We start from the raw sequence: 26925 nt of genomic DNA, 5'->3' as shown, positions 1-26925 counted from the left end.
GAGCTGACATCACCCCGTCTTATCAAAAGTCATCTACCATATCGTTTTTTGCCTTCAGATCTACACAATGGCAATTCCAAGGTAATGATTAAGTTAACTTTGACTAATCGGATGTTTTGTGAAATTATGTATTTATTTAGAATTTTTCTTTGCCCTGCTCTAGGCAGTTTACAATAAAAATAATATAGCAGCATAAAACAATTCCATTAAAAACAAGCCATTATGGAAATAGAGGGGGGGGGGGGGCGGGACAGGAAGGGAAAAAGAATAATTCAGCAAGATGAATCCTTTTCACTTTCTTAGGTAATATATATGGCTCGCAACCCCAAAGACCTGGTTGTATCTTATTACCAGTTTCACCGCTCCCTTCGAACTATGAGCTACAGAGGAACATTTCAAGAATTCTGTCGGAGATTTATGAATGATAAGTGTAAGAAACTTTAACTCTGCCTATATGGCAGTGCCTTTTATGTTATTAATTCTGTTTTTCTTTCTTCTTAGTATGTCATTCAAGATGTCTTTTAAAGCCCCCTTTCCAACATTAGCAACGGCCTTCACGCAGTGGAGGACCAAATGGTCTTGTTCTTCTACCACTTGACTCTATAAATAATGATGGATGCTCATAATGGCAGCCCATAGGCCCCTCTCTTACCAAATCCTAGAATTTTCACCCCATGACTCTTTACAGCTGCATTTGGAGATATTGAAACCTATCCATCTCGCATTCTTGATAGTGGAGTCTAGTTGTTTCTATTCTCACAGTTAAAAGTGTAGGTTTCTGTGTGCACCAAATGGTGTTTATAGATGTTTTCACGTATTTTCTTTAAAGATGGCTTCCCCTTATTCACAATATATATGATCCCCAGTGCCCTGATACTGTGTTGCCTCTAGGTTATTCAGTTAGGGAGTGAGCAGCAGTGCAGCTGGGGAGAGGCGGGCAGGAATTTCAGCCTAGCTATATGTCACAGCCCAGGCTCATAGGTTCTACAGCGCCTGTCCAAGAGTCCCATATAACTCCCAGTACCTCTGCTGTCTGTGCTGCAGGTTAACCATCTGCATCCTATTCACATACCACAGTGTCTGTGGCAGTTAGGGTTGTCAATCCCCAGGTAACACCTGGAGATCTGTTACTATAGTTCATCTCCAGGCAACCAAGATTAGTTTCCTTGATGAAAATGGCTGCTTTAGTGGGTGGACTTTATGGTACTATATCCTGTTGAGGTCCTTCCCCTCCCAAACTCCACCTATTCCAGGCTTCACTCCAAACACCCCACATATTTCCCAACTCAGAGCTGGCAACCATACTGAGCGTTTAGGAGGAAACAGTCATGTGTGTTTCCAGGTCAGCTTTTGTGTTGAAAAACAGGATTGCATTCATATTTGTTAATGAGTTTACAAAACATAAACAAATCTGTACATTAGGGTTTGTAGAATCTTTCGGGCTCATGTTATAAATCTGTACATGTTATAATTTCCATTCATGTGCACCTGTGTGCAAGTTTTGTACTACCTTGGCATTGGATTCGGAAGTTTTTATTTTTAATTTTCTCACTTGTAGCAAAATCCTACTTTGATTGTACTTCTTTTTAGAGTTCAGAAATTTTATTCTTTTCGGTTACAAGATCTCAATAGGAATACATTAATCACATTTTAAAAAACCATCAGTCAAATTGCACTTATTTTTAAATATTTTGTGTTCAAGGGAGATTTTGAAGGGTATTTCTCCTGTAAATTAGCTGTTATATTTCCTGTCTTCACAGTAGGATATGGTTCATGGTTTGAACATGTGCAGGAATTTTGGGAACATCATATGGACTCCAATGTTCTTTTTCTCAAGTATGAAGATATGCACAAGGTAAAACTTTACAAACACTGTAAATGCTCCCAGAACTGCTGGTATTCTCTCCAGAGCTTCCTTCTCGCACTGGTTATTGTTTGATTACATTTCATGACTTGTACAAGCCATCTGAATTTCTGCAAGGAGGCAATGTATTATAAAATAAGTAGATCAGATGGAGAAAATAAAATAAACAATAATAAAAATATGCTCAGAGGAAGGCCTCTTAAATGTTGGAATTTCTTGACTACTGAGTAGGATTGCCAATCCCCAGTTGGTGGCAGGGGATCCCCCGGTTTGGAGGCCCTCCCCACGCTTCAATGTTAGCAGAAAGTGGCGGGGGGGGGGGGGAAGGGAAATGTCTGCTGGCACTTGTTTATACCTTATGGAGACTGGTTCCCATAGGATATAATGGAGAATCAATCTGTGGGTATCTGGGGCTCGGGGTGTGTGTCTGTTTTTTGAGGTAGAGGCACCAAGTTTTCAGCACGGTATTTGGTGCCTCGCCTCAAAACAATCCCCAAGTGTCAAAAATATTGGACCAGAGGGTCCAGTTCTGTGAACCCCAAAAGAAGATGCCCCTATCCTTCATTATTTCCAAATGGAGGGGAAACATTCAAAATGTGCACAGTCCCTTTAAATGTGATGATCAGAACTCCCTTTGGAGTTCAATTGTGCTTGTCACACCCTTGCTCCTGGCTCCGCCCCCAAAGTCTCCTGGCTCCACCCGCAAGGTCCCCAGATATTTCTTGAGTCGGACCTGGCAACCCTATCACAGAGGTCTGTCATGAAACATCTTAATTAAATATTAGAAATAAATATTTTTTCTGTCTTGCTTTTAACTGTTCAACAAGTGCCTTTTGTTACCATGTGTTGTCAGAATATGCATATGCCAGGTGCATGTCTGTGTGAACATGGCCCACTTTGCAGTTGGAACTTGGAGCCTAAATACACACCCACATAGTTCAGTGAAAGGCAGGACTGCTAAACTCCAACCACTCAGGAACAGAGGCGCTCCCTCCCCCAGCTCCTGTTTCCTGCTGCTGCTACAGTAGGCTTCCCAATCCCCAGGTCCCAGAGGGAGATCCCCCGGTTTTACAGGTTTCCCCCCTCCCCCAGCCAGCTGGCCGGCGGGGGAAGCCCCGCCCCCACAGCCATCATGCACCACCATGAACGATTCCCATAGGGAATGATGGGGAATTGATCTGCGGGTATCGGAGGCTCTGGGGGGGGGGCTGTTTTTTGAGATAGAGGCACCAAATTTCAGTACAACATCTAGTGCCTCTCCTCAAAATACCTCCCAAGTTTCAAAAAGATTGGACCAGGGGGTCCAATTCTATGAGCCCCAAAAGAAGGTGCCCCTATCCCTCATTATTTCCTATGGAAGGAAGGCATTTAAAAAGATGTGCAGTCCCTTTAAATGCGATGGCCGGAACTCCCTTTGGAGTTCAATGATGCTTGTCACACCCTTGCTCTTGGCTCCGCCCTAATGTCTCCTGGCTCCACCCCCGAAGTCTCCTGGCTCCACCCCCAAAGTCCCCAGATATTTCTTGAATGGGACTTGGCAACCCTAGAGCCCCAAAAGAATGAAAGGCATTAAAAAGATGTGCAGTCCTTTTAAATGTGATGACCAGAACTCCCTTTGGAGTTCAATGATGCTTGTCACAGCCTTGCTCTTGGCTCCGCCCCCAATGTCTCCTGGCTCCACCCCCAAAGTCCCCAGATATTTCTTAAATTGGACTTGGCAACCCTATGTAGAACATTAAAGGTAAAGGTAGTCTCCTGTGCAAGCACAGTCGTTTTAGACTCTGGGGTGATGTGGCTTTCACGTTTTCAGTGCTTTGCACTGGCCCTTGAGGGAAGGGTGGCGGGGGAGGTGATCTGTGGCCTCCATTGCAAACCTGGCCTTCATTGCTCTGCTTGGCTGAGTGCGCTTGCCCTCAAGGGAAGGGCGGCTGCAAGGCAAGGAAGGCCAGGCCTGCAATGGAGGCCAAAGTTCACACACACACCCCACCACGCTTCCCTCAAGGGCAAGTGCACCCAGCCGAGCAAGGCAGCCTACATGGGGTTGGGCAGGTGGGATGCTGCTGTCTGCCTTACCTCACGTGAGGCTTGGCCTAGCCAGATGCTGAATTTGGATCTCTGGGCAGGCCTGCCATCTGCCTCACCTTGTACAGGGCTCAGACAGGCCTGGTGCCGATGTCTGCCTTGCCTGGAGAGGGCTGAGCCCGGTATTGCAACCTGCCCCGTATCACCTCTTCTATGCGGCACAGTAGGCTGGGCTCCCCTGCCTTGCCTCAGGCTGGCTAGGTGGCACCTCTCCCACTTTGGGGAGAGCTTGGGTGAGTTGGGCTCAACCCTTCTCCCAGAGAGCTGGTTAGCCAAGGGGTGAGTGGTAGGCCATCAAGTGCTCTCAGCGACCATTCTCCACTGCCTATTCAGCAAATTAAGTAGAGAATGTGGAACGGGCCCAGGGTCACCAGATGAGTTTTCACATCATTGTGATTCACATTGGGGAGGGACGGTGGCTCAGTGGTAGAGCATCTGCTTGGGAAGCAGAAGGTCCTAGGTTCAATCCCCGGCATCTCCAAAAAAGGGTCCAGGCAAAGAGGTGTGAAAAACCTCAGCTTGAGTTCCTGGAGAGCAGGGGAGGGACAGTGGCTCAGTGGCAGAGCATCTGCTTGGCATGCAGAAGGTCCCAGGTTCAATCCCTGGCATCTCCAAAAAAGGGTCCAGGCAAGTAGGTGTGAAAAACCTCAGCTTGAGACCCTGGAGAGCCGCTGCCCGTCTGAGAAGACAATACTGACTTTGATGGACCAAAGGTCTGATTCAGTAGAAGGCAGCTTCAGATGTTCATCAGAATGGGAATTTGAGGTCCTAGTCCGAAACTCTAGCCTCTACACCAAACTGGTGTTTGCATGCAGGGCTGCTGTTGAACAGTAGTGAGTAGCCAGGCCTAGGTATATCATACAAGTTGGGTGGTAGTAAGTTGCCCATTGATTTTGCCTCTGGGGCTGGCACCAATGAGTCCTTGTCAAAACCAAAATAACCCCGGAACATGTCCTCTCCTCCCCATGCCTTTTACTGACAGAAACCCAGACTGTTGTGGTTGCCTAACAGTGGCCAGCGAGGGAATCTCTTAAAGTGACAGACACTTCTTTAATCATTTTGGGGGGATTTTAAACCCCCAATGTAATTTTAAAAGGTGTTTTTCAAGTTAGTAGAAAGTTCCATCTTTTCTGTTCACAAGTCCATTCTTCAGATTTAAGTATCCTCAGATATGGCTGAGTTAGCGATTAGAATATATAAGAAGGTGACATAATTACTTACTAAAAAACAAGTAAACCATATGTACAAAGTGATGCAATTAGGGTTGCCAAGTCCAATTCAAGAAATATCTGGGGGCTTTGGGGGTGGAGCCAGGAGACATTGGAGGTGGAGCCAGGAGCAAGGCTGTGACAAGCATAATTGAAATCCAAAGGGAGTTCTGGCCATCACATTTAAAGGGACAGCACACCTTTTTAAATGTCTTCCTTCCATATGAAATAATGAAGGATAGGGGCACCTTCTTTTGGGGCTCATAGAATTGGACCCCCTGGTTCACTCTTTTTTGAAACCTGGGTATTTTGGGGAGAGGCACTGGATGCTATACTGAAAATTGGGTGCCTCTACCTCAAAAAACACCCCACCTTCCTAGAGCCCCAGATACCCATGGATCAATTCTCCATTATTTCCTATGGGAATAAGTCTCCATAGGAGACAATAGAGTTCCCAACAGACATTTCCCTCCCCTCTTCTCACTTCCTGATGACCCTGAAGAAGGGGGAGAGTCTCCAATCCAGGGGATCCCCTGCCCCCAACCCTGGATACAATAGATGTCACAAAGTGTGTTCTCTGTTGCCTCTGTAGTGATCTAGTCTGGATTTTATGAATTTAAGATCCGTTTCAGAATTGGACTTAGCCATTAACGTTACTAAATCCTTTACTCTGCCCTTCCTCCAAAGAGCTCAGAGAAGTTTTCATGCTTCTCCTTTTACTCATTTTATCACCGCAGCAATCCTGTGAAGCAGGTTAGGCTGAAAGTAACTTTTAAACTTCGTGGCAGAGCTAGGATTTGAACCAAGGTCTTTCAGATCCTAGCCCTACACTACTACACCACACTATTGGTGGTGCATGTGCAGAGTGCAGAACAGAGAACTGCTTAAGAGTAGACTCTGGGAAGAAGTTGAGCCGCACACCAGCACCTAGTATAAAAGTAGTGTATTTACAAACTGTATACAATACAACTAGTGCGGTGAATAACATTAAACTGAGCGACAAAGTGCTACGCCAGGAACCAACTCTCGACTGAGAGAAATACTGTCTGGCACAGTAGTCCTTATATATACAGCACAGCCAATCATGGCAGTCCATACAGTTGCTGATTTCAGCAGGTGCTTTCCCCTGGTAACAGTCCGGCCAGAACTGGCTCACTCCCAAGGTTGATCTGACCTGACCTGTCAGATGCTGTCACTGTAGATCCACCTGCAGCTTCGTTCTTCTGTCATGCTGTGGACGGAGGACTCAATACACTGACACACACTGCCTCTGCTTATTCTCATTTCATACAGCAATCACATTATTTTTTCCTTATCCAAATGATTCAATAAAACTGATGTTATACCTTTTTCTTGAGACCAAACTATTGGTCAGAATGCAAACACAAGAATCATAACAAGGCTCAAAAGGAGGTGTTCATCAATATATTCAAAATTAAATTGCCAATAAACAGAAAGCCACCCCAAACTGGTGTATTTCAAAAACAATTCTGATTATTGGGTATGTTTATAATCACAACACTTCAAATATTATGGATTGTATAATTGCAGGGAAAATAATAACTTTACCTCTTTCCCCCTCTTCCTCTAAAATAAAAGATATTTGCATTTGGAATGTATACATCATCGTTTTTTTTAATGCAATTATTTTTAGTTTTAGCAAATAAAAGTACTTCCTAACTGTTAATAGGACCACAGAAATTGTTTTCTCAAGTAGTCGCTATGTAAATAATCTTGAGCTATCCAGAAAAAATTGTATACAAGGCAGGGGTCCCCAACCGTTTTGAGCCTGTGTAATAAACCTTTGTAATTCTGACATGGCATGGTGAGTACGGCAACAAAATGACTGCCTCAAAAAGACTGCCACAGGAGGTGGGGCCCGCCACAAAATTATTACCACAGTCTAACTCTAGTAACACAATGTAGATCCTTGTGCTGTGGTGGCAACCACTACTAAAACAACATTTTAAATAATCTGCACAGGCAATAATATCTCTCCCCATCCATTTGGGGACTCATGACGCAGGGATAACATATTTTGGAACGGGGACCAACTGTTAAGTGGCATCCTTCTTTAAGGCCCACCTTAAATACTTCCTGAAGGGGAGGAATGTACTTCTAGATTTCTCTTCAGCACACTGAAATCATAGGAAGCTACGGATGATATATTACTAAACACAATACTATTGGCCTCACCATCTTCGTCATCCTCCTCTGGACGTGTTCCAGCTTGTCTACATCCTTCTTAAAATGTGGTGCCCAAAACTGAACACAATACTCCGGGTGAGGTCTTACCAGAGCAGAGCAAAACGATAGCATCACTTCACATGATCTGGGACACTATACTTCAGTTAATACAGCCCAAAATTGCATTTGCCTTTTTAGCCACCACATCGCACTGTTGACTAATGTTCAGTGTATGGTCCACTAAGACCCCTAGATCCTTTTTGAACGTACTACTGCTAAGACAAGTCTCCCCCCTCCTATAACCATGCATTGGATTTTCCTATCTAAATGCAGAACTTTACATTAATCCCTGTTAAAATGAATGTTATTGGTTCCAGCCAGTTTTCCAGCCTGCCAAAATCATCCTGTATCCTGTTTCTGTCTTCTACTGTATTTGCAACCTCTCCCAATTTAGTATCATCTGCAAATTTGATAAGCATTCCCTCTATTCCTTCATCTAAATCATTTATAAAGATGTTGAACAAAACAGGTCCCAGGACAGATCCTTGAGGCATTCCACTTGTCATTCCTCTCCAAGAGGATGAGGAACCCTTCACAAGTTCTCTTTGGGTGTGATTTGTCAATCAGTTACAAATCCACCTAATAGTAACAGGATCCAAACCACATTTTACCAACTTGTCAACAAGGATAGTATGTGGAACCTTATCAAAAGCCTTACTGAAATCATGAAAAACTATGTCTACAGCATTCCCCTGATCCAGCAAGGTAGTCATTTTCTCAAAAAAAGAGACTTATTCTTGAGAAACCCATGCTGGCTCTTAGTAATCACAGTCATCCTTTCTAAATGTTCCAGGACTGACTGTTTGATGATTTGTTCTAAAACCTTTCCAAGTATAGATATCAAGCTGATGGGTCAGTTTGACCCGGATTCTCCTTTTCCCCCTTCTTGAAGATGGGGACATTTGCCCGCCTCCAGTCTTCCAGCACCTCACCTGTTCTCCAAGAATTCTCAAAAATAATGGCTAGAGGCTCAGAAATTACATAGAATCATAGAATTGGAAGGGACCTCCAGGGTCATCTAATCCAGGGGCCCCCAACCCCCAGGCCGCGGACTGGTACCGGTCCATTGCCTGTTAGCAATTGGGCCATGAGTTATATAATTATTTCATTATATATTAGTGTAGTAATAATAATAATAAGACGTCATTGGATTTATCAATTTATCAATCAGAGACTCAGAGCAGCTTACAATCTATATCATCTCTCCCCACAACGCACACCCTGTGAGGTGGGTGGGGCTGAGAGAGCTCTCACAGCAGTTCTCACTGTCAATGGCCTCCTTTTATTTGACTGCCAATTATGCTTTTTGGTTTTAGACACATGATATGATTTTGCTTTGGCTTGCTTTGCTTGCTGTTTAACACACATAATCTTAAGGATGGAACAGAGTTCAGGGACAACTCCTACAAGAGCTACGGGCATTGCATGCAATGTTGAGACCTGGATTGCAAAAGCACAGCCTTCTTTTCAGAGTGCTTTCCCACCAGGCAGGGACCATTGGTAAGCTAGTTGCACTCACAGGTGGACAAGCTTCTCCCTACTCCACTCCCAACTTTTTTGCGTTGTCTGCTTCTTTAGAGCCATGCTGTATTTGGCCACGGCCACCGACCCTTCCCTTGTGTGCATACGCAAGAGGGAAATTAAACAGGACCTACAGCAGTGCTGCACTCAGCCACAGCCCTCACACTTTCCCTTGTGCAGTCATGAGAGAGGGAAATGGAAGTTGTGTCCTGATACCAGGCCCATCGCCACGAGGGGGCCTCATGGGGCGCAGCCCCCTGACTTTTGTGCAAGCCCCCCCCCCAACTTTCAAGCCCTACCTGCCCCCTCGACTTGTCCCCTGACTCCAGTCGTGTGCTGGAGGGGAGGGGAGGCAGCCTCCGGTGTAATTTTACATGTGAGAGGCCAGCACTGCTTCTGTCACCCCTCATGCATGTAATTGGAATCATGGGTGGAGAGCAGTGGGGAGAGCAGCTGCTTGAGGGTTGCAGTCACCACTTGCCTGCCTCCCTTCCCTGCGACTTCAATCACATGCAGGAGCGGCAGCAGAAGGGGGAAGGAAATCGTGCCAGAGGCTGCCTCAGCTGCCCCTCCTGCAGCTGATTTGAGTGGAGGGAGGAGCTAGCTTTGAGACAGACAGGGAAAGGAAGGGAACAGAAAGTTGTGGGGGGGGGGGTGCTGGCAGCATGATTGTGGGATGGAAGGCCACTGAGTGCACCCTGAAAAAATTTGAGGGCCACTGACTTCACAAATCCTGGCTATGGGGCTGCCTGATACAGAGGTATAGATCTACCAAATGCAGAGCACAACTCACAAGCCAAGCTTGGCAACCAGGCTTTTTGGAATTCAGGGGTCGGGGGATTCCTCCCTTAGAGATGGAGGCAATGCACACCTGGGGCAGACTGCCCCCCATCATCCCCCTTGATATGCTTTTGGCTAGTAGTGTACTGATGTCAACCAACCCCCAAACTGTGAATTAATTGCACCTTGTGGAACCCCACAATACAGATTCCTCACTAATTGACAGTTTCCAGTAGCAAACCTTTGAGCCCAACCCATGAGGCACGATTTGAACCAGTTTAAGGCACATCCCCTGGTACCCAGTTCTGCCTGCAAGTGCCTCAACATAATGGTATGATCTACTGAATCAAAGTCTGCAGACAGATACGGGGCTTTTTTTGAGCAGGAATGCACAGGAACGCAGTTCCAGCTGACTTGGCATCAGGGGGTGTGGTCTAATATGCAGATACGTTCCTTGTGGAATTTTCTACAAAAAGCCCTGTGTAAAACAATGGTGATGTCAGGGTGTGTGGCCTAATATGAAAATGAGCTCCCGATGGACTTTTTCTACAAAAAAAAAGCCCTGGATAGATCCAATAAGAGCAACAGAGGGGCCTGACCTTTGTCTACATTTAGACAGAAGTTGTTAACTAAAGCTACCAGGCCTGTCTCTGTCCCATAGCCTGGTTGGAAACCAGACTGAAAAGGATATAGAGCAGATGAGTTATTCAAGAAGACCTGGAACTGGTCTGCTACTGCTCCTTCAATCACTTTGCCCCAAAAGATTTCAGGCTGGGCTATAATAGATTGCATCATTTTTATGTTGGGATGGTTTTATAAAGAAGTTGACAGATAACCACCTCTTTGAGGGGTCAAGGGAAGGTGCCTTGTGTTAGTGACTGATTTATAATAGACTAGGAGTAAGGTCCATTGTGAAAAAAAAATACAACGGGCTCTAGAAGGAGGCTCTGGGCAAGCACCTGACACCCTTGCTGTCTTCCCACCCACCCAAGTGAAGGCATTAACTTCCCCCCACTTCAAGGGGAGCTTATCTCTGCGATCTAGAGAGTAGTTGTAAATCTGAGTGATCTCCAGCAGTTCCCTAGGAAGAAATGGCATTGTACCTCAAACCCCACCCCTTAAATATCCAGGAATTCCCTAACTTGGATTTGGCAACCTATCTTCTTCCCCTTATCTGCCCCTTTGACTTCAGTTTTCCATGTCCTTTCCCCCTCCCTGCAGCTTCTACATAGGCTGTCTTTCTCCACAGTGGGGGTGGGGTGGGGGAACCAAAGCAGCTTACATAATTCTCTTCTGCCCCCTTTGATCTGAACAACAACCTTATGAGGCAGGAAGTCTGTGACTGGTCTGAAATTAGTCAGCTTCCACAGCAGGGACCTGGGTCCAGCAGACCCCACTCTGAAGCCCTAACTCCTATGCTCTCCTCTAAGTCCACCTCAGAATCTCCAGGAATTTCCCAACAACATGGAAAGGTACCACTGAAGGTCTCTGGGCAAACGTCTGCCACCCTTACTGTCTTTCCACCCACCCAAGTGAAGGCATTCACTCCCCCCCACCTCAGGGTGAGCTGATCTCTGGCATCCGGAGAGCAATTGTAATTCTGAGTGATCTCCAGCCCTCACCTGAAGATTAGCAACAGTGGCTCCCAGGAGGAAACTGTTGGTTTGGAGTCTATGGCATTGTACCTCTCTGAGATCCCACCCCTCCACAAACCCTGCCCTCCAGGCTGGCCCCTTAAATCTCCAGGAATTTTCTAAACTGGAATTGGCAACCCTATCTTCTTCCCTTTATCTGCCCCTCTGACTTCAGTTTTCCTTCACCTTTGTCCTCTCTGCAGTCTCTCTATAGGAAAATTAGTCATTCTTCACAATGGGGGGGGGGGGCAAAGCAGTTTACATCATTCTCTCCCCCCATGTGATCTGAACAACAACCCTGTGAGGAAGGTTAGGCTGGAAGTCTGTGACTGGACTGAAATCAGTCAGTCAGCTTCCACAGCAAGGACCTGGATCTGGCAGACCCCACTCTGAAGCCCTAACTTCTTGGCAGGTGGAAAGGGCCCCTCCCTGCTGTGAATGAACATTCTTTTTGTCTCAGTTGAAGAGAAGGGACCCTACTGTTTTCTCATGAGCACAGACCCATAGCTGGGGGGGGCCAGGCACCACAAATCTTTCCCCTGTCTTACATCCTCGCACTTCCTTGCCTGCTCTCAGACAGACTGGTCCTGGACTTCCTACAACCAGGCCCTGAGGAGAGGCAGTACTGATCAGGAATCCCCCTGTCAGCACAGAATTGTCTCCCTCGAAGGTCAGTGGGTTTATGTTGGAATTATTGCCTGATGGGGCTGGCGGTGGGCGGGGAGAGCAGAATCAGTCAATGGCACGGCAGAGACAGTGTGAACCAATCCTGTGCAAGCCACATCTAATGAATGAAAATCCTCAGAATTGCCACCAAGGTTGGGCTTTTATTTATTATAACTGATGCTAAGAATTTGTTGATGTGGTCCTTACATGATTTTAGCAGCCAGGATGGGCAAGGATCCAAAGTACAAGTAGTGGCCTTCACAGATCCCAGGATCTTGTCAACATCCTTCACAGAAACTTGAATAAAATGATCTATGAATAGACCAGTCAGGTCTTTCTTCTGGCATTCCTGTGTTACACCTGATGCTCAGATCAAGGCATATTCTTGATATTTTATCAGCAAGAAAACGTGGCAAAAGTGTCACAGCTAATTATTTATGCCTGGAGTAGTAAAGCTTCAGACTGAAGCATCAGCAAGTACCGAGTTTTCTTGGAACAATTGGGGTGGACATGTAGTAGCTGATTGGGGAGGGACGATGGCTCAGTGGTAGACCATCTGCTTGGTAAGCAGAAGGTCCCAGGTTCAATCCCCGGCATCTCCAACTAAAAAGGGTCCAGGCAAATAGGCATGAAAAACCTCAGCTTGAGACCCTGGAGAGCCGCTGCCAGTCTGAGTAGACAATACTGACTTTGATGGACCAAAGGTCTGATTCAGAAGGCAGCTTCATATGTTCATACTACTAGAGAAATAACCTTTCTTCATCCCCATCACAACTGCTTTGTAGGTCTTACAATCAGGGCTTTTTTTTTTTTTAGCAGAAATGCACAGGAACGCAGTTCCAGCTGGTTTGGCATCAGGGGGTATGGCCTAATATGCAAATTAGTTCCTGCTGGGGTTTTCCTACAAAAAAAAGCCCTGCTTACAATAAGCTCTATAGCATGGTCTGTCAGATTCAGTACAATTTCTCCACCAGCACCATTCTAGATATCTCCTAACCTTTTTCAGATGTACTAGCTCCGTGGTGGGAGAGGTTGACATGGAGCAATCTAAGAGCTTCACATTCCATGCTTCCACTGTGGCCTCAAAAGAACACATGTTTGGAAACCTAAAATCCCCCAGAGTGTTCTGGCATCCAATAGGATTCATGAGCCTCTGTAGGTGGAGGATTTTAACCATTTCCTCTCTCATGAGAGATACTAGAGCCACATTCACCTCGACTTTAAGACGGTAGTAGTCAGACCATCATTTGGGGTGAATCTCTAGCCTTGAAAGCAAAACTTCCATCAAAAGTCTTAATGCAAAGGATTAATTCCAGGGTGTGACCTCTGTCATGTTTTAGGCCAGTCTGATTTAAGAGAGACAAAAGGCAGTCACAGAAGCTATAAATCTTATGCCAATCCCGAGAAGGTATCCTCACTCATGAATGTGTTCCCCCAGAACAATCAGTCTAGGAGCCTCTAGCACCATACCTCTCTGAAATACCCATAATGCTACGAGGCATTATAACAGCACAAATTAGAAAATGAGAAATTAACTGCTTCATTTACAGCTGCTGTTTTTCAGAGTTTATTGTTACTTGCAGTGGTAGCTTGTTGTTTCTAGCATTGTGTCCTTTGGCCTGCCTTTTTATATGTACAAGTGCATCATCTTTTTTTTTCATAGGACCTTACAACTATCGTTGAGCAACTAGCGAGGTTCTTGGGTGTCTCTTATGATAAAGCGCAGTTGGAATCCATGGTGGAGCATTGTCACCAGCTCATTGACCAGTGCTGTAATGCAGAAGCTCTCCCGGTTGGCAGGGGTATGTCGAAATTAAAATTTCCAGAAATTTTGCAGCTACGGGTGAAGAACTGGGAGGGCAGGGATGTTTGCTTTCCCATCCCATCTGAATTTATTTAATGATTTAACAACATAAAAAAATAATAATTCGTAAAGTTGTTAGCATATAAAATTAGGCATATATTTAAGACATATAAATATTTCTGTTTTCTGTAAGAAAAATTGCAATTGGGAGGGACGGTGGCTCAGTGGTAGAGCCTCCGCTTGGGAAGCAGAAGGTCCCAGGTTCAATCCCTGGCATCTCCAAAAAAGGGTCCAGGCAAATAGGTGTGAAAAACCTCAGCTTGAGACCCTGGAGAGCAGGGGAGGGATGGTGGCTCAGTGGTAGAGCATCTGCTTGGTAAGCAGAAGGTCCCAGGTTCAATCCCCAGCATCTCCAACTAAAAAAGGGTCCAGGCAAATAGGTGTGAAAAACCTCAGCTTGAGACCCTGGAGAGCCGCTGCCAGTCTGAGGAGACGATACTGACTTTGATGGACCCAGGGTCTGATTCAGTATAAGGCAGCTTCATATGTTCATATGTTTGGGGAGGGATGGTGGCTCAGTGGTAGAGCCTCTGCTTGGTAAGCAGAAGGTCCCAGGTTCAATCCCCGGCATCTCCAATTAAAAAGGTTCCAGGCAATTAGTTGTGAAAAACCTCAGCTTGAGACCCTGGAGAGCCGCTGCCAGTCTGAGAAGACAATACTGACTTTGATGGACCAAGGGTCTGATACAGTATAAGGCAGCTTCATATGTTCATATATGTACTCGCCCAGTAGTTCAGTTCAGTTATATTGCATTGAGCCAAAGTATGTATGAAGTTTGTAAAAGGTAATATCGGACAGATAGTGTGTCCTGGAGTGATCCTTTTTTGATAGTGTGCAGCACAGGAAAGGATGGGTCTGACTCCCCTAAAAGGTAAAAAGATCTGCTTTCTTTTTCTTATACTGTATCACTGCAGCTGCCTTCAGTTTATGTCAGCGTTGTGGCAGTTCCAACAATCGCACTTATCAGTGCAATCAGTTCTCACTTGCACGTTTTCTTTGTTCTTTCCCAATCAGTGTTCCATCTGATCATTATAGACGGTTTTCCATTCCTCCTGTTTTCTTTTTGTGCAAGCGCTGAAGGTTGCAATGCTTCAGTAGCCTCAAGGGGGCTGAAGGATCTCCCTATAAGTATGTTCCACGCTCACCACACCACACCTGAGAGTTGTACCTGGTGTACATGTCTCACCCCTTTTGGGCTGCATCTTTTCCCACATTTGAGCATTCTGTCTCACTGGCTCCCCAACATTTTTTTGAATTCCTTTCTCTGACTTGCATCAGTACACATTTCACAACGGCTTGTTTCCTTCAAGTACATGTTTTAAGGGTAGCTGCATACACTGCAAAAATGTATTTGAAAATGGTCCCCAGTGATGCGCTAAAATCTGCTCTTCAGTGTGATTGAAGGAATGGTAAGGCAATGATTGGCTGCTGGTGTCAGGTCTCCAAATGGGACTGAATTTTTGTTTCAACACAGGCACCATCAATAATGAAGTGTTGAAATGCTGGCATGCAAATTTTTTTAAAAAAAAATCATTGTCCAAACCCACCTTTTCTGACCAGGGTTGGACGGCCATCCACAAGTCGGGGGAAAATTGTTCAAATTTAGTGCTAGAGGCTATTTTTCAAATTCATTCCACAGTGGAAGTAAAGTACAAGAAAGACTAGTTTAGGAAATAATTGTGGGGGTGAGGGGAGACAAGGAAAAACCAGGATGGCATGGGGATGTTAATGAAGTTGTCTGGACGCAAGAAAACCCCCCTAGTAACATAGAGGAATGAAGACGGAACATTAGGGCAATATGGAAAACGCCACTGTTGTTTCCCCTTTTGAGCCTAAAGTCATTTCCACTTCAACAGGAGCCCTGTATGGTTCATTCCATTGATGAACCTCATTTGGCATAAACTTTCTCTTCCAGAGTATTTGATCAAACACGTTTCTGGTTTTCAGTGTTCGTTTGTTTTTTAAATAAATACTTATTTTTTTAAATTCATTTGTTTGTTCTCTGTTGTTTAGCAATAGTTTTCCTCTGAATGTGTCTTTTCCTCTTCCCTCCCCCCCCCACCCCTTAAAGTTGTGATTTAAAATTTTGAGTTAAGATTATAAATAACTATATTTAATTTACCCATTACATTTTATTATTTGCTTTATGTTGGTTTTCATTCATTCCTCCCCTTTAGCTCACTGATCTTTACTCAGAAGAGACCTCTCTGCTTAAGTTCCTTACATTTGTTCTGTGCTCATCACAAACCACAGTGTCATGAATCAGTTCATTAATCCAGGTGGGTGACTTCTTGACCAGCTATCTATGCCTGTGGTTGAAAAACAGATGCTCGCAAAATTTCATCATACGTAGCACAATGGCATAATGGGAGTCAAACTCATAATGGCAGTCAAACTTTAGAGGCGAGGGGAGGGATGGTGGCTCAGTGGTAGAGCATCTGCTTGGGAAGCAGAAGGTCCCAGGTTCAATCCCCGGCATCTCCAACTAAAAGGGTCCAGGCAAAGAGGTGTGAAAAACCTCAGCTTGAGACCCTGGAGAGCCACTGCCAGTTAGGGGAGGGATGGTGGCTCAGTGGTAGAGCATCTGCTTGGGAAGCAGAAGGTCCCAGGTTCAATCCCTGGCATCTCCAACTAAAAGGGTCCAGGCAAATAGGTGTGAAAAACCTCAGCTTGAGACCCTGGAGAGCCACTGCCAGTTAGGGGAGGGACAGTGGCTCAGTGGTAGAGCATCTGCTTGGGAATCAGACGGTCCCAGGTTCAATCCCTGGCATCTCCAACTAAAAAGGGTCCAGGCAAGTAGGTGTGAAAAACCTCGGCTTGAGACCCTGGAGAGCCATGAATGGGGCTGTGGCTCAGTGGTAGAGCATCTACTTGGGAAGCAGAAGGTCCCAGGTTCAATCCCTGGCATCTCCAACTAAAAGGGTCCAGGCAAATAGGTGTGAAAAACCTCGGCTTGAGGCCCTGGAGAGCCGCTGCCAGTCTGAGAAGACAATACTGACTTTGATGGACCAAAGGTCTGATTCAGTAGAAGGCAGCTTCAGACGTTCATATGTGCTGCAAGTTATGCCCAAAGGAAGAGTTGGTGCCTCTCAAGTGTGCAGTGAGGAACGTATGTGGCCAGCTGTGCCTCTGGACACTATTGCTTCAGGTTGTTGAGGCAAAGAGCAGGCCTGGGAGCACTGAAGCAGCCTGAAATCCAGGACTGGCTTCACAGTACACCAGGCCATATAGGCCCTCTCACTCTTGTGCGACTCTTATATGGTGCATTGCAAATTTCCCAAGATCTTACTGACATTATCTGAGAGCAATGTTCCCTCTAAACTGAGTTAGTATGAGCTAGCTCGCAGGTTTTTTTAGCCTCTGGCTCACACATTTTTTGTCTTAGCTCAGGAAGGATGGCCCCAGAACAAACTAATTTCTGCAGTGGCCAAATTGTTTGCTCACAGCTTTAATGCCTGTAGCTCACAAAGTAGAATTGTTCCTCATGAGACTCCACAGCTTAGAGGGAACGTTGTCTGAGAGTTGTCAGGATCCCTTAGGTGAGCCATGAAACACACATCCTGAGGAGTGGTGCCTAGTAAAATATGAATGGAATGTAGTGGTTCTCAGTGAAGATACAAGATTTTTCATTTAGAATATCTCTGTCTATCCTAACAGTAGCACTAGCCTGGTCAGGGGAAGAATCCTGCAGGGTCAGGTACAGTCTCACTTCCCTAAAGCCCTGGACAGGAAGAGAAGAACTAATCCTTTCTCCCTCACAGTGAGAAACAAATCTCTGCTAAGCTAATTTTTTTTTTAAAGGTACTCAGAGGTCTAGTAGGGCCACAGGAGTAGAAACATTTAAAAAATTGGGGGGGGGGGGGGGGAGAGACACTGAATATTTGGCCTCCACACCCAAAGTTGGCTGCAACTCGAAATGGCAGATGTATAGGGTTCCCATACTCCTGCTGGGGTGAGGGTTCCCCCTGTTTTGGGGCCTCCAACCCATTGGCACAGAGCTGGCCGGTGGGGGGTTCCTTGCCCCCCAAAGAGCTCCATCAGAGCCTGATGTGCCTGGCACAATGATGTCACTTCCGGGTGTTGTCATCACACTGCGCCTTGTGTGCATAATAAGCATCCCCTGCTGGGAGCCAGGTGAGATCTGGAACCCTAACCCTACAGGCATACCTGTTGCCAGACAAAGCTCACAAACCATTATTTTTTCTAGGCGTGTTCAAAGGTTGGATCAGTGTAGTGTAGTGGTTAAAGTGTCACACTAGAATCTGGGAGACGCAGGTTAAATCCCCACCCTGCTATGAAAGCTTGCTGAGGGACCTTGGGCCAGTCGTATTCTCTCTGCGTAAGCAGCCTCACAGGATTGTTGAGGGAATAAAATGGTGGAGAGGAGAACAATTTAAGCTGCTTTGAGCTACCATCGAAGAGAAAGATAAATAGAGTGGTCAACAGGACTCCTAAGTTTTGTCTCGTGGCATTCACGGCCATTTGTGGAATATCCTATCTGCTTTTAATAAACCTCTGGCTCTTCATTTTTTGCGGGGGTGGGATCCTATGTGCCCAAAAGTAAAAAAACAACAGTGCCTGGTGTTTGACCCATAATTAAAGGTGTTTATCTTCCTGCTAAGAAATTCCAGATCAAGGTGTTGTTTCAGTATGAGAAGCCAGAAGTCAGGTGGTGTTGGCTTCCCCCCCCCCACACACACACACAAAGCTCATCCACAGTTTTCTCCCTTACTCCAAAGTTACACCTCCATTTAAAAAAAAAGATAATCTTCCAGTTTCAGTATTAGTTCCCCTCTTTTGGTAGGAAGAAGTGATTGTGATACAGCAACAGGCATAGTAAATACATTTTGAAAACACGGGAGTGGAAAGGGGCAATAATCCTATCTTGAATGTGTAAACTCTGCCTCCTTCTTCACTTGGTGCTGTCCTTAAGCCCTTGTGTTCGATCTAGCTCTGGATCCTCAGAAGACCATACAAACATACATGGACATATGGAACCAATCACACAATATAGTGGAAGAAAATTATGTTCTTACTCTATATAATGTTAGGGTTTTTTAAAAATCTGTATGGTACTAAATTTATTGCAAATATGGTGCTGTACCAGAGAAATGTGGAATTGTCATGGGCTGAGGCCGGGTCAGGCAAAGTCCAGGGGCAGTCCAAGGTCTGTAGCTGGTGAGCAAAGAGGGTCCAAGGCGCCAAAACCGAATCACAGTCCAGGTATCACAGGTCAGAGGTCCAGAAGCCAAAGTCAGGGAGTCCAGAAGCCACAGTCAAAAGCCGAGGTGGATGCTAGAACGTCAGGTAAGTGACTAGTTGCTTCCACAAAGCCTCCTCCCAAAGCCCACAGCTATATAGCCCTCTGCTGGCTGTTGCCCATTTGGGCTAATTGCTGGCTCAGAGAGGCAGCCAGGATCCTGCTGAGACTCAAGCATCCTCACTCCAGAAGGGCCAGAATCCTTTCAAAACTCAGGGCTCAGGGAGCGTCTTGCTCGTGAGCGTGCCGCCCTCCTCCGATCCCTGAGGTCCTGACGAAGGCGGTCACACACACGAGCCACCCGAGAGGGCGAGGCAGGGGGGCTTGGATCTTCTCCAGCAGGAGGCAGGGGCACTGGTGCAGGTGGCAGGGGCGCAGTTTCTTCTGCAGGCTCAGCTTCTTCTGCAGGGTCCCCAGCACCCATGACAGGAATCCAGTTTTGAAACCTCTATTCCTTCTACCCATGCCCCTGTTAAATGTTAATGAGCCAATTGGCAGAAAGGAGGGTTGGGATTGAAGAAGCTAGAACAGAGTGAGCAGAGCAAAGAGCAACAATGGAGCTTTGTCATCACAATGCAGTTGATAGGCCCAAGACACAGATTGCACAGCAAACCTGATCTTAAGAACAAAAGAGGTGCCCTGCTTGGATGAGAACAATCCTGTCTGACACAGTAGCCAGCCAGTTGTCCTGGATGGCCAGCAGATGACCAAAGCCTCCCCTAGATACTTCCTCCTAGCATTGGTATACGGAGGTTGCTGTCTCTGTACAGGGAAGTTCTATTTAGTCATCTTAGCTAGTAGTCATTGATTAACTTTCCCTCTATGAATCTGCTGATGCCCTTTAAAAAAGCCATCCATACTTGTGGCCATCGCTATGTCCACTGGCAGTAAATTCCACAGTTTTGTTTCTTGCTGCATGAAGAAGTACTTCCTTTTATCCACCCTGGATGTCTTGCCAACAAAACTTCATTGGTTGCCCACAAGTCCTCCCATTATAGCAGTAGCTCCCAACTTTTTTGGCACCAGGGACCAGTTTCATGGATGACAATTTTTCCATGGGACCATGGGGGGGGGGGGCGGGCACTGATTTTTTTTTGCCATCCCAGGCTGCTCCCCCACTCATGCCCCCATTGGGGGTCTTTAAATGGGGGGGGGGGACTGGGGCTGCTTCTGCCACCACCCCCACTAGGTGGTCAGATTGCAGAAGTGGCCAATCTGCCTCCCCCTCCCATTTAAAGACCCCCACCAATCAGCTGATATCAACAGGGGTCTATAAATGAGGGGTAAGCAAAGTTTGCAGCAGCGCTGCCCCTTCTGTAAGGGGAGGCATCTTCGGAATGAGGCTGTACCACCTCTTTCGTTCACCAGGTCTTGGGCAGGTGAAAGGGCGGTGTAGCGCCTCTACCTCCTGATCCGGTTGCTAAAGGGCCATGGACCGGTACTGGTCTGTGGCCCAGGGGTTGGGGGACCCCTGCATTATAGGATAGTGAGGAGAAGAAAATCCTTTCTAGATACTTTGGTCTCAATATGTGCACAAGTAATGGCCATTATTGAGATTGTAACTTGTCAAGGATTTTTTTTTTTTGCAAGTACCATCAAAATACCATTTACACATTTTATAACCTACTAAATTGGCATCTCAGTTCTGCTTTGAATTGTAGACAACTTAACAGAACATCACAATTGCCAGCCAATTTTGTTTGATTGGAATTTTTAAACAGAGATATAATAACCCACCTACTACTCTACCATTTGTAGAACAGCAGTTACAAGTGATTTTCAGTGAGGACCAGAATCTAAACATATTTTTGTACATTAAGTCATTCTATTATCACAAAAAGAAAGGGAATAACAGCGGAGATCAGCAGAAAGGGATTGGTCAGATAGCAGCAGCTTTTCCCATTGAGCTTGGTGGGCAAAATCTAACAAGTTGTGACCTAGAATACAACTGAATGTGGGCAACACTTAAGCTTCAGTGGGTCATCCATCTTTTTTTTAAAAAATGTATTTCTTGTTTAACATTTTCTGGACTTTCTCTGGTTTAACAGAATGTTTTATAACTCTAAAAGGGGGTATAAGGAGAGGAAAGGAAATAAACAAGCAGTTGTGGAAGGATAGAGTTAAATATGGACCAGTATGAGGTTAAATGTTTCTTTTCATGTTTCAGTTTCTAATATGTGGTCCATTGAGGCCTTTAGAAAAAACATTGCCTTTGGTTCATCCATGTTACTGATTACTCTGAGGGTGTTCTCACTATTTATCTCTGTACCTCAAGGCAATTTGGTTTTGCTTTTGAAACAAAGTTGACCAGTAGAGGCTGAACAATCCACTGTTAAAGGGTCTGAGCGGGTTGTCCAATAGACCTCATGGAGGAGGTACAGTGTGTGTCCCTGTGCAAAGATTGATTCTACTAATTATAATAGACATTTTACTTTGTTTCTTGTATTATCTTTTACTTGAGATATAGGTCAGCAATCTATCAATGATTGCCCATTACCTTGAAGGATGTGGCATAATCACTTTTGCTTATAGCATCATCACTATAATTTATGTCTTTTCTATTTATTCCAGGACGAGTTGGGCTCTGGAAAGACATCTTCACTGTTTCCATGAATGAGAAATTTGATTTAGTGTACAAACAAAAGATGGGAAAGTGTGACCTCACATTTGACTTTTATTTATAAAAAAAATGCATGTCTATAATACAAAGATTCTACGTAGAAGTGCTTTCTGCATTCATTTGTCATTTACTAGACACAAAACTGTACTTATTATGTGTGTCAGGAGTTAAAGAATAAGGACGCAATGCACTGGGAAGTTAAGAATTTTAAGAAGAAACCTGGTGGGTTGATCTAAAGGTCTCCTGTCTCTGAGAAACTTACACACAAGGTGTTAGTGCAGTAATTTCCCCCTATTGCTTTTCTGCAGCCTCTGATCTTCAATGTGGTTATATTTTAGTTGTCCTCGCTAATAACTACTGACAGACCTATCCTCCATAAATTTGTCCAAAACCCTGTAAAAAGACCATGTAAATACCATGGCAATTGGATCGTATTTTAATGAATTACACAATTCTTCCTTGTCTGCTAGGGAGCATGTACTATTCCAATGTAAATTATATCAGCCACCATCTGTCCTTCCCCCCTATCTTCATTGCTGCCTTCCTCCCTTGCCCCAAAATAGCCTGCCATTCTTTTCTCCCCTTCTCTCAGGTGCTCTTTATTTTTCTTTTAAATTGCCTGGTTATACTGACTGGTAAAATTGTTAAAGTTGCAGTGTGTACACCTCCAGTTTTAGGGGCTTTTAAAAAGGTTCCCCATTTTTTTTTAATGTATTTTATTTACAGTATGGATTAACTTTTTGGACATCTCACCTGGTCTTTATTGGGTGGAGGGTTTTTTATTTTGTTTTTTGTTTTTTATCTGCATACTGAGAACCAGGTTGCTAATTGAATTCCTTGGGCAGCCTCAAACTGTAGAGTCTTTCAAAACCGTTATGACTTTTTAAGCCTCTATGCTGTTGCCACTTAAAACCCACTCCTATTTATTATTTGGAACATGCCACCTCTCCAGGGACTTGCTGAGGCAGCTTACAAAATAGGAATAATAAAAATAAAACATTAAGAAATGAATTTAAATCAGCATTTAAAAAATAAAATTAAAACCAAGTCCAGCATAAAAACTTCGATCATAAAAACAATACCAAAGGCAGCTTAAAACAACTGTGTTAAAAAATTAAAAAGGTAAAAGTAGTTGCCCCTGTGCAAGCACCATGATTTAGAGTTGGGAGTGAGCAGTTGAAGTGGCCAAGTTTGCGGATGACACTAAATCGTTTCAGGGTGGTGAGAACCAGAGAGGATTGTGAGGAACTCCAAAGGGATCTGTTGAGGCTGGGTGAGTGGGCTTCAACGTGGCAGATGCAGTTCAATGTGGCCAAGTGCAAAGTTAATGCACATTGGGGCCAAGAATCCCAGCTACAAATACAAGTTGATGGGGTGTGAACTGACCAAGAGAGAGATCTTGGGATCGTGGTAGATAACTCACTGAAAATGTCAAGACAGTGTGCGTTTGCAATAAAAAAGGCCAACGCCATGCTGGGAATTATTAGGAAGGGAATTGAAAACAAATCAGCCAGTATTCATAATGGCCCCTGTATAAATCAATGGTGCGGTCTCATTTGGAGTACTATGTGCAGTTTCTGGTCGCCGCACCTCAAAAAGGATATTATAGGCATTGGAGAAAGTCCAGGAAAGGGCAACTAGAATGATTAAAGGGCTGAAAACACTTTCCCTATGAAGTAAGGTTGAAACGCTTGGGGACTCTTTAGCTTGGAGAAACGTCGACTGCGGGGTGACATGATAGAGGTTTACAAGATAATGCATGGGATGGAGAAAGTAGAGAAAGAAGTACTTTTCTCCCTTTCTCACAATACAAGAACTCGTGGGCATTCGATGAAATTGCTGAGCAGATGGGTTAAAACGGATAAAAGGAAGTACTTCTTCACCCAAAGGGGGATTAACATGTGGAATTCACTGCCACAGGAGGTGGTGGCGGCCACAAGCATAGCCACCTTCAAGAGGGGTTTAGATAAAAAATATGAAGCAGAGGTCCATCAGTGGCTATTAGCCACAGTGTGTGTGTGTGTGTGTATGTAATGTGTGTGTGTGTGTGTGTGTGTATATTATATATAATATATATATATATATATATATTGCCTGATCTAACATGGCTTCTCTTATGTTCTTATGTTCAGTCATTTTTGACTCTGGGGTGATGTTGCTTTCATGTTTTTTAGAGAAGACTTTTTAATGGGGTAGTTTTGCCATTTTCCTTCCCCAGTCATCTATACTTTCCCCCCAGCAAGCTGGATACTCATTTTACCGACCTCGGAAGGATGGAAGGCTGAGTCAACCTTGAGCCGGCTACCTGAACCCAGCTTCTGCTGGGACTGAACTCAGGTCATGAGCAGAGCTTAGGACTGCAGTACTGCAGCTTTACCACTCTGCGCCATGGGGCAACTGTGTTAAAAATCTACCCCTTAATTAAAAGCCTGGGTAAGAAGTTGTGTTTTAGTCTGGTGCCTAAAAGAAAGCAATGGAGGTGCCAGGTGAGGCTGAAGTGGTGGAGTTCCTTAAGCAAGATGCCGCTACTGAAAAAAAAGCCCTGTTTCTGGTTTCCACCCATCTGCTTCTGAAGGACTTCTTAAAAAGTGGGCTGGATAATATGAGAGAAGGTTCAAGTAAGAAGACCAGTCCTGAGAAAAGAAGTATAGCTTACTCTCAGGGAAATGTGCATAGGATTGCAGCCTTACAGACGGTTTACATGGAAGTAAACGCCAGGTTTTTTTAGTGTGGCTTAGACCCAGGTAAGTGAGCATAAAGCTGCAGTTTTGAACTTAAAAGGTCCGAGAGCTTTAGCCTCTCATCATGGGGAAGGTATTCCAGCCTTTCAGTGACCATGGTTTTGCATCGCTCTCATTCATTGGAAGAGCAGAACTTCCCAGTGCATTGCTCCGAAACAGAGAATAAGCAGAGTCAGTCCTTGATCTTGTCCTTCCACAATAAGCAACAATATGCTAAGAAAATTATAATATCAAGACTACATAACTTCTGTAGAATGCATATGTAAGTGCATAGAATGCATTAAGTCTTATTATATATTCAGTGAGGGATTGCTATCTTTTCTGCTTCAGTTTTGATTACTTATTTAAAATACCTTACATAAGCTTTTCATTGGGAATCTAAAAATATTGTCAGTAAACCTCCTACCAGATTGTTTCTGAGGAAAATAAGTTAGAGGCTAAACTGATATGCTTAAAATGATCTCAGGAGTTGAGCTGTTGATTTTATAGCATGGCAAAATGTAAACAAGTAATTTTATCTGCAGACTACGGTGGATAAATGCAGGGGCTTCGTTTTATTATCACAACTGTATTACTTGCATGATTTCTGAAAGAATGATATTCCGTAAATAATGGGGGTGCCACTTTACCCCTAGAAATGAGAGGTAACAAAATTCAACATTAAAAAACTCATCTTTCAGTATCACTGTTTATTTTTTTTTTTTATCCAAAACCAGGCCTTGAATTCAGCAGGAGCTCACAGGAGCACAGCTCCTGAACCTTTCTGAGGGTTCTCCCTCCTCTCCCCCACCTACCTTGCCCACTGAATAGTAGGTGCAGCTGCATAACAATCCCTGGATTAGGAGAGCAGGGAGCCAGCCAGCCACCAGTGGCTTTGCCACGCCCCCAACAGTCCTCATTAACTGCTGGAGAAGCCCACACCACCCTTCCTCCACCTCTTATGTGATTTTGGGTGGCAGGTGGCTTGCTGGCCTTTTGACTGGGGGGGAGGGTAGGGTGGCCAAGGAGAACCCCAGGCAAGCAGGCTTCCCTCGCCGGGACTCTCCTTTCTTGTGTCAGGTTGCTGTTGGCTGGTGGAGGGGCATACGCTAATGAGTTATGCTAATGAGCTCCGCCACCTATTTTTCTACCAAACAACCTCTGTCCAAAACAAGAAAGAAAGAAAGAAAGAAAGAGAGAAAGAGAGAGAAAGAAAGAAAGAAAGAAAGAAAGAAAGAAAGAAAGAAAGAAAGAAAGAAAGAAAGAAAGAAAGAAAGAAAGAAAGAAAAAGATTATGAACCAACACTGGCTCTGAAAAACAGTAGCAGAGTCTAACTGGGAGGGTTGCCAGATCTCCTCTAGAAAACTCCTGAAGATTTGATGATGGAACCTGAGAAGAAAAGGGACCTCAGTGAGTTACAATGCCATGGAGTCCACCTTCAGCATCTATTTTCTCCAGGGGAAGTGATCTCTATAGTCTGGAGATAAGCTGTAATTCTGAGGGATCCCTAGGTCCCACCTGGAGGATGACATTGCTACTACCTGACAGAGCCTGGGGAGGGGGAGAAGAGGGACCTGAAAAGCTGGGCTGTTAGCCCACTTTCTCAGGAAGACACTGGGCTAAATGCTGGTGTGCTGGTGTAAAGGTAGGTAAGATCTGAGCTTGCTATGCTGTCCCTGCCCATGTGGTATATTGGTTAGTTTCAGATGTGGAATAGGGAGGCCCAAGTTCAAATTCTCATTCAGCTGTAAAATTTTTACTCTGTCATATTCTCTTATCCTAAACTACAGGATTGTTGCGGAGGTAAAGGGGGAAGGAGAGAACTATGAGTTCCTAAAGATAGCTAAGCTATTCTAATTCTGTCTCTTGGCAAGAGGAGCAAAAGAACAAAAAAAGAGTTGGTAAAATGGCTTCTACAGAAGCAAAACTTTAATGAGAGAGCTGTATGACTGATGTCGCACTAGGGCTTGTTCCGAGCGGATAGCCCTTTTGATCCTGGTGCTTCTCTCCATTTTCACACAAATTGCTGCGGAGCTGTGAGTTGGCATGCCATTCTCCCGCAGCAAGCAGAAACCGCTTGGAAGAGGATCCTGCCTGCTGCGGAAGAGCGCTGTGCCAATTCACAGCTCTGGGGCAACTTGTGTGAAAACTGAGAGAAGCCCCGGGAGCAAAAAGGCTCTCCGCCTGGAACAAGCCTTGTGCGAAATTGGTACATGTTTAATTGATACTGTGATATCTATTTTCACTTTGAAGAAGTTGACTTCTTGTATGAAACTTTTCTAAAGTTTCATTCCAAAAATTCAGCATGAACATAAATTCCAGTTCTTGCATCTTGTTTGCAATATTCTTTGCCTCCCTTCTAGTGTCACCTTTTTGCAACTGGTCATCTGATAAATCTTACAAAGCTTCCAAAATCTTGAAGAAAGAGTTGATAATTGCTGCAGTTGCCACAGCATGT

At 44.8% G+C, this 26925-nt stretch overlaps 1 protein-coding gene across 2 annotated transcripts in view; it reads left to right on the top strand.

Moving 5' to 3' along the window:
• Positions 1 to 21918, top strand: part of SULT4A1 (sulfotransferase family 4A member 1) — a 45192-nt gene extending 23274 nt beyond the window's left edge. Inside the window, exons 3-8 of one of the 2 annotated variants that reach the window (XR_009556329.1) lie at positions 1 to 81; positions 304 to 430; positions 1761 to 1855; positions 13666 to 13804; positions 16044 to 16145; positions 21698 to 21846. Coding sequence is in view for 1 of the 2 variants with exons in the window: in XM_060257492.1 (XP_060113475.1) it covers positions 1 to 81; positions 304 to 430; positions 1761 to 1855; positions 13666 to 13804; positions 21698 to 21810 (555 nt within the window). In the remaining variant the exon portion in view is untranslated. Of the gene's footprint in view, positions 82 to 303; positions 431 to 1760; positions 1856 to 13665; positions 13805 to 16043; positions 16146 to 21697 lie in introns of both variants that reach the window. The other variant, XM_060257492.1, reaches the window with a different exon arrangement.
• Positions 21919 to 26925: the final 5007 nt, after the last annotated feature.

Source organism: Heteronotia binoei, chromosome 17 (assembly GCF_032191835.1).
Source record: "Heteronotia binoei isolate CCM8104 ecotype False Entrance Well chromosome 17, APGP_CSIRO_Hbin_v1, whole genome shotgun sequence".
NCBI lineage: Eukaryota > Metazoa > Chordata > Lepidosauria > Squamata > Gekkonidae > Heteronotia > Heteronotia binoei.
This window is presented reverse-complemented; position numbering and strand designations above follow the sequence as displayed.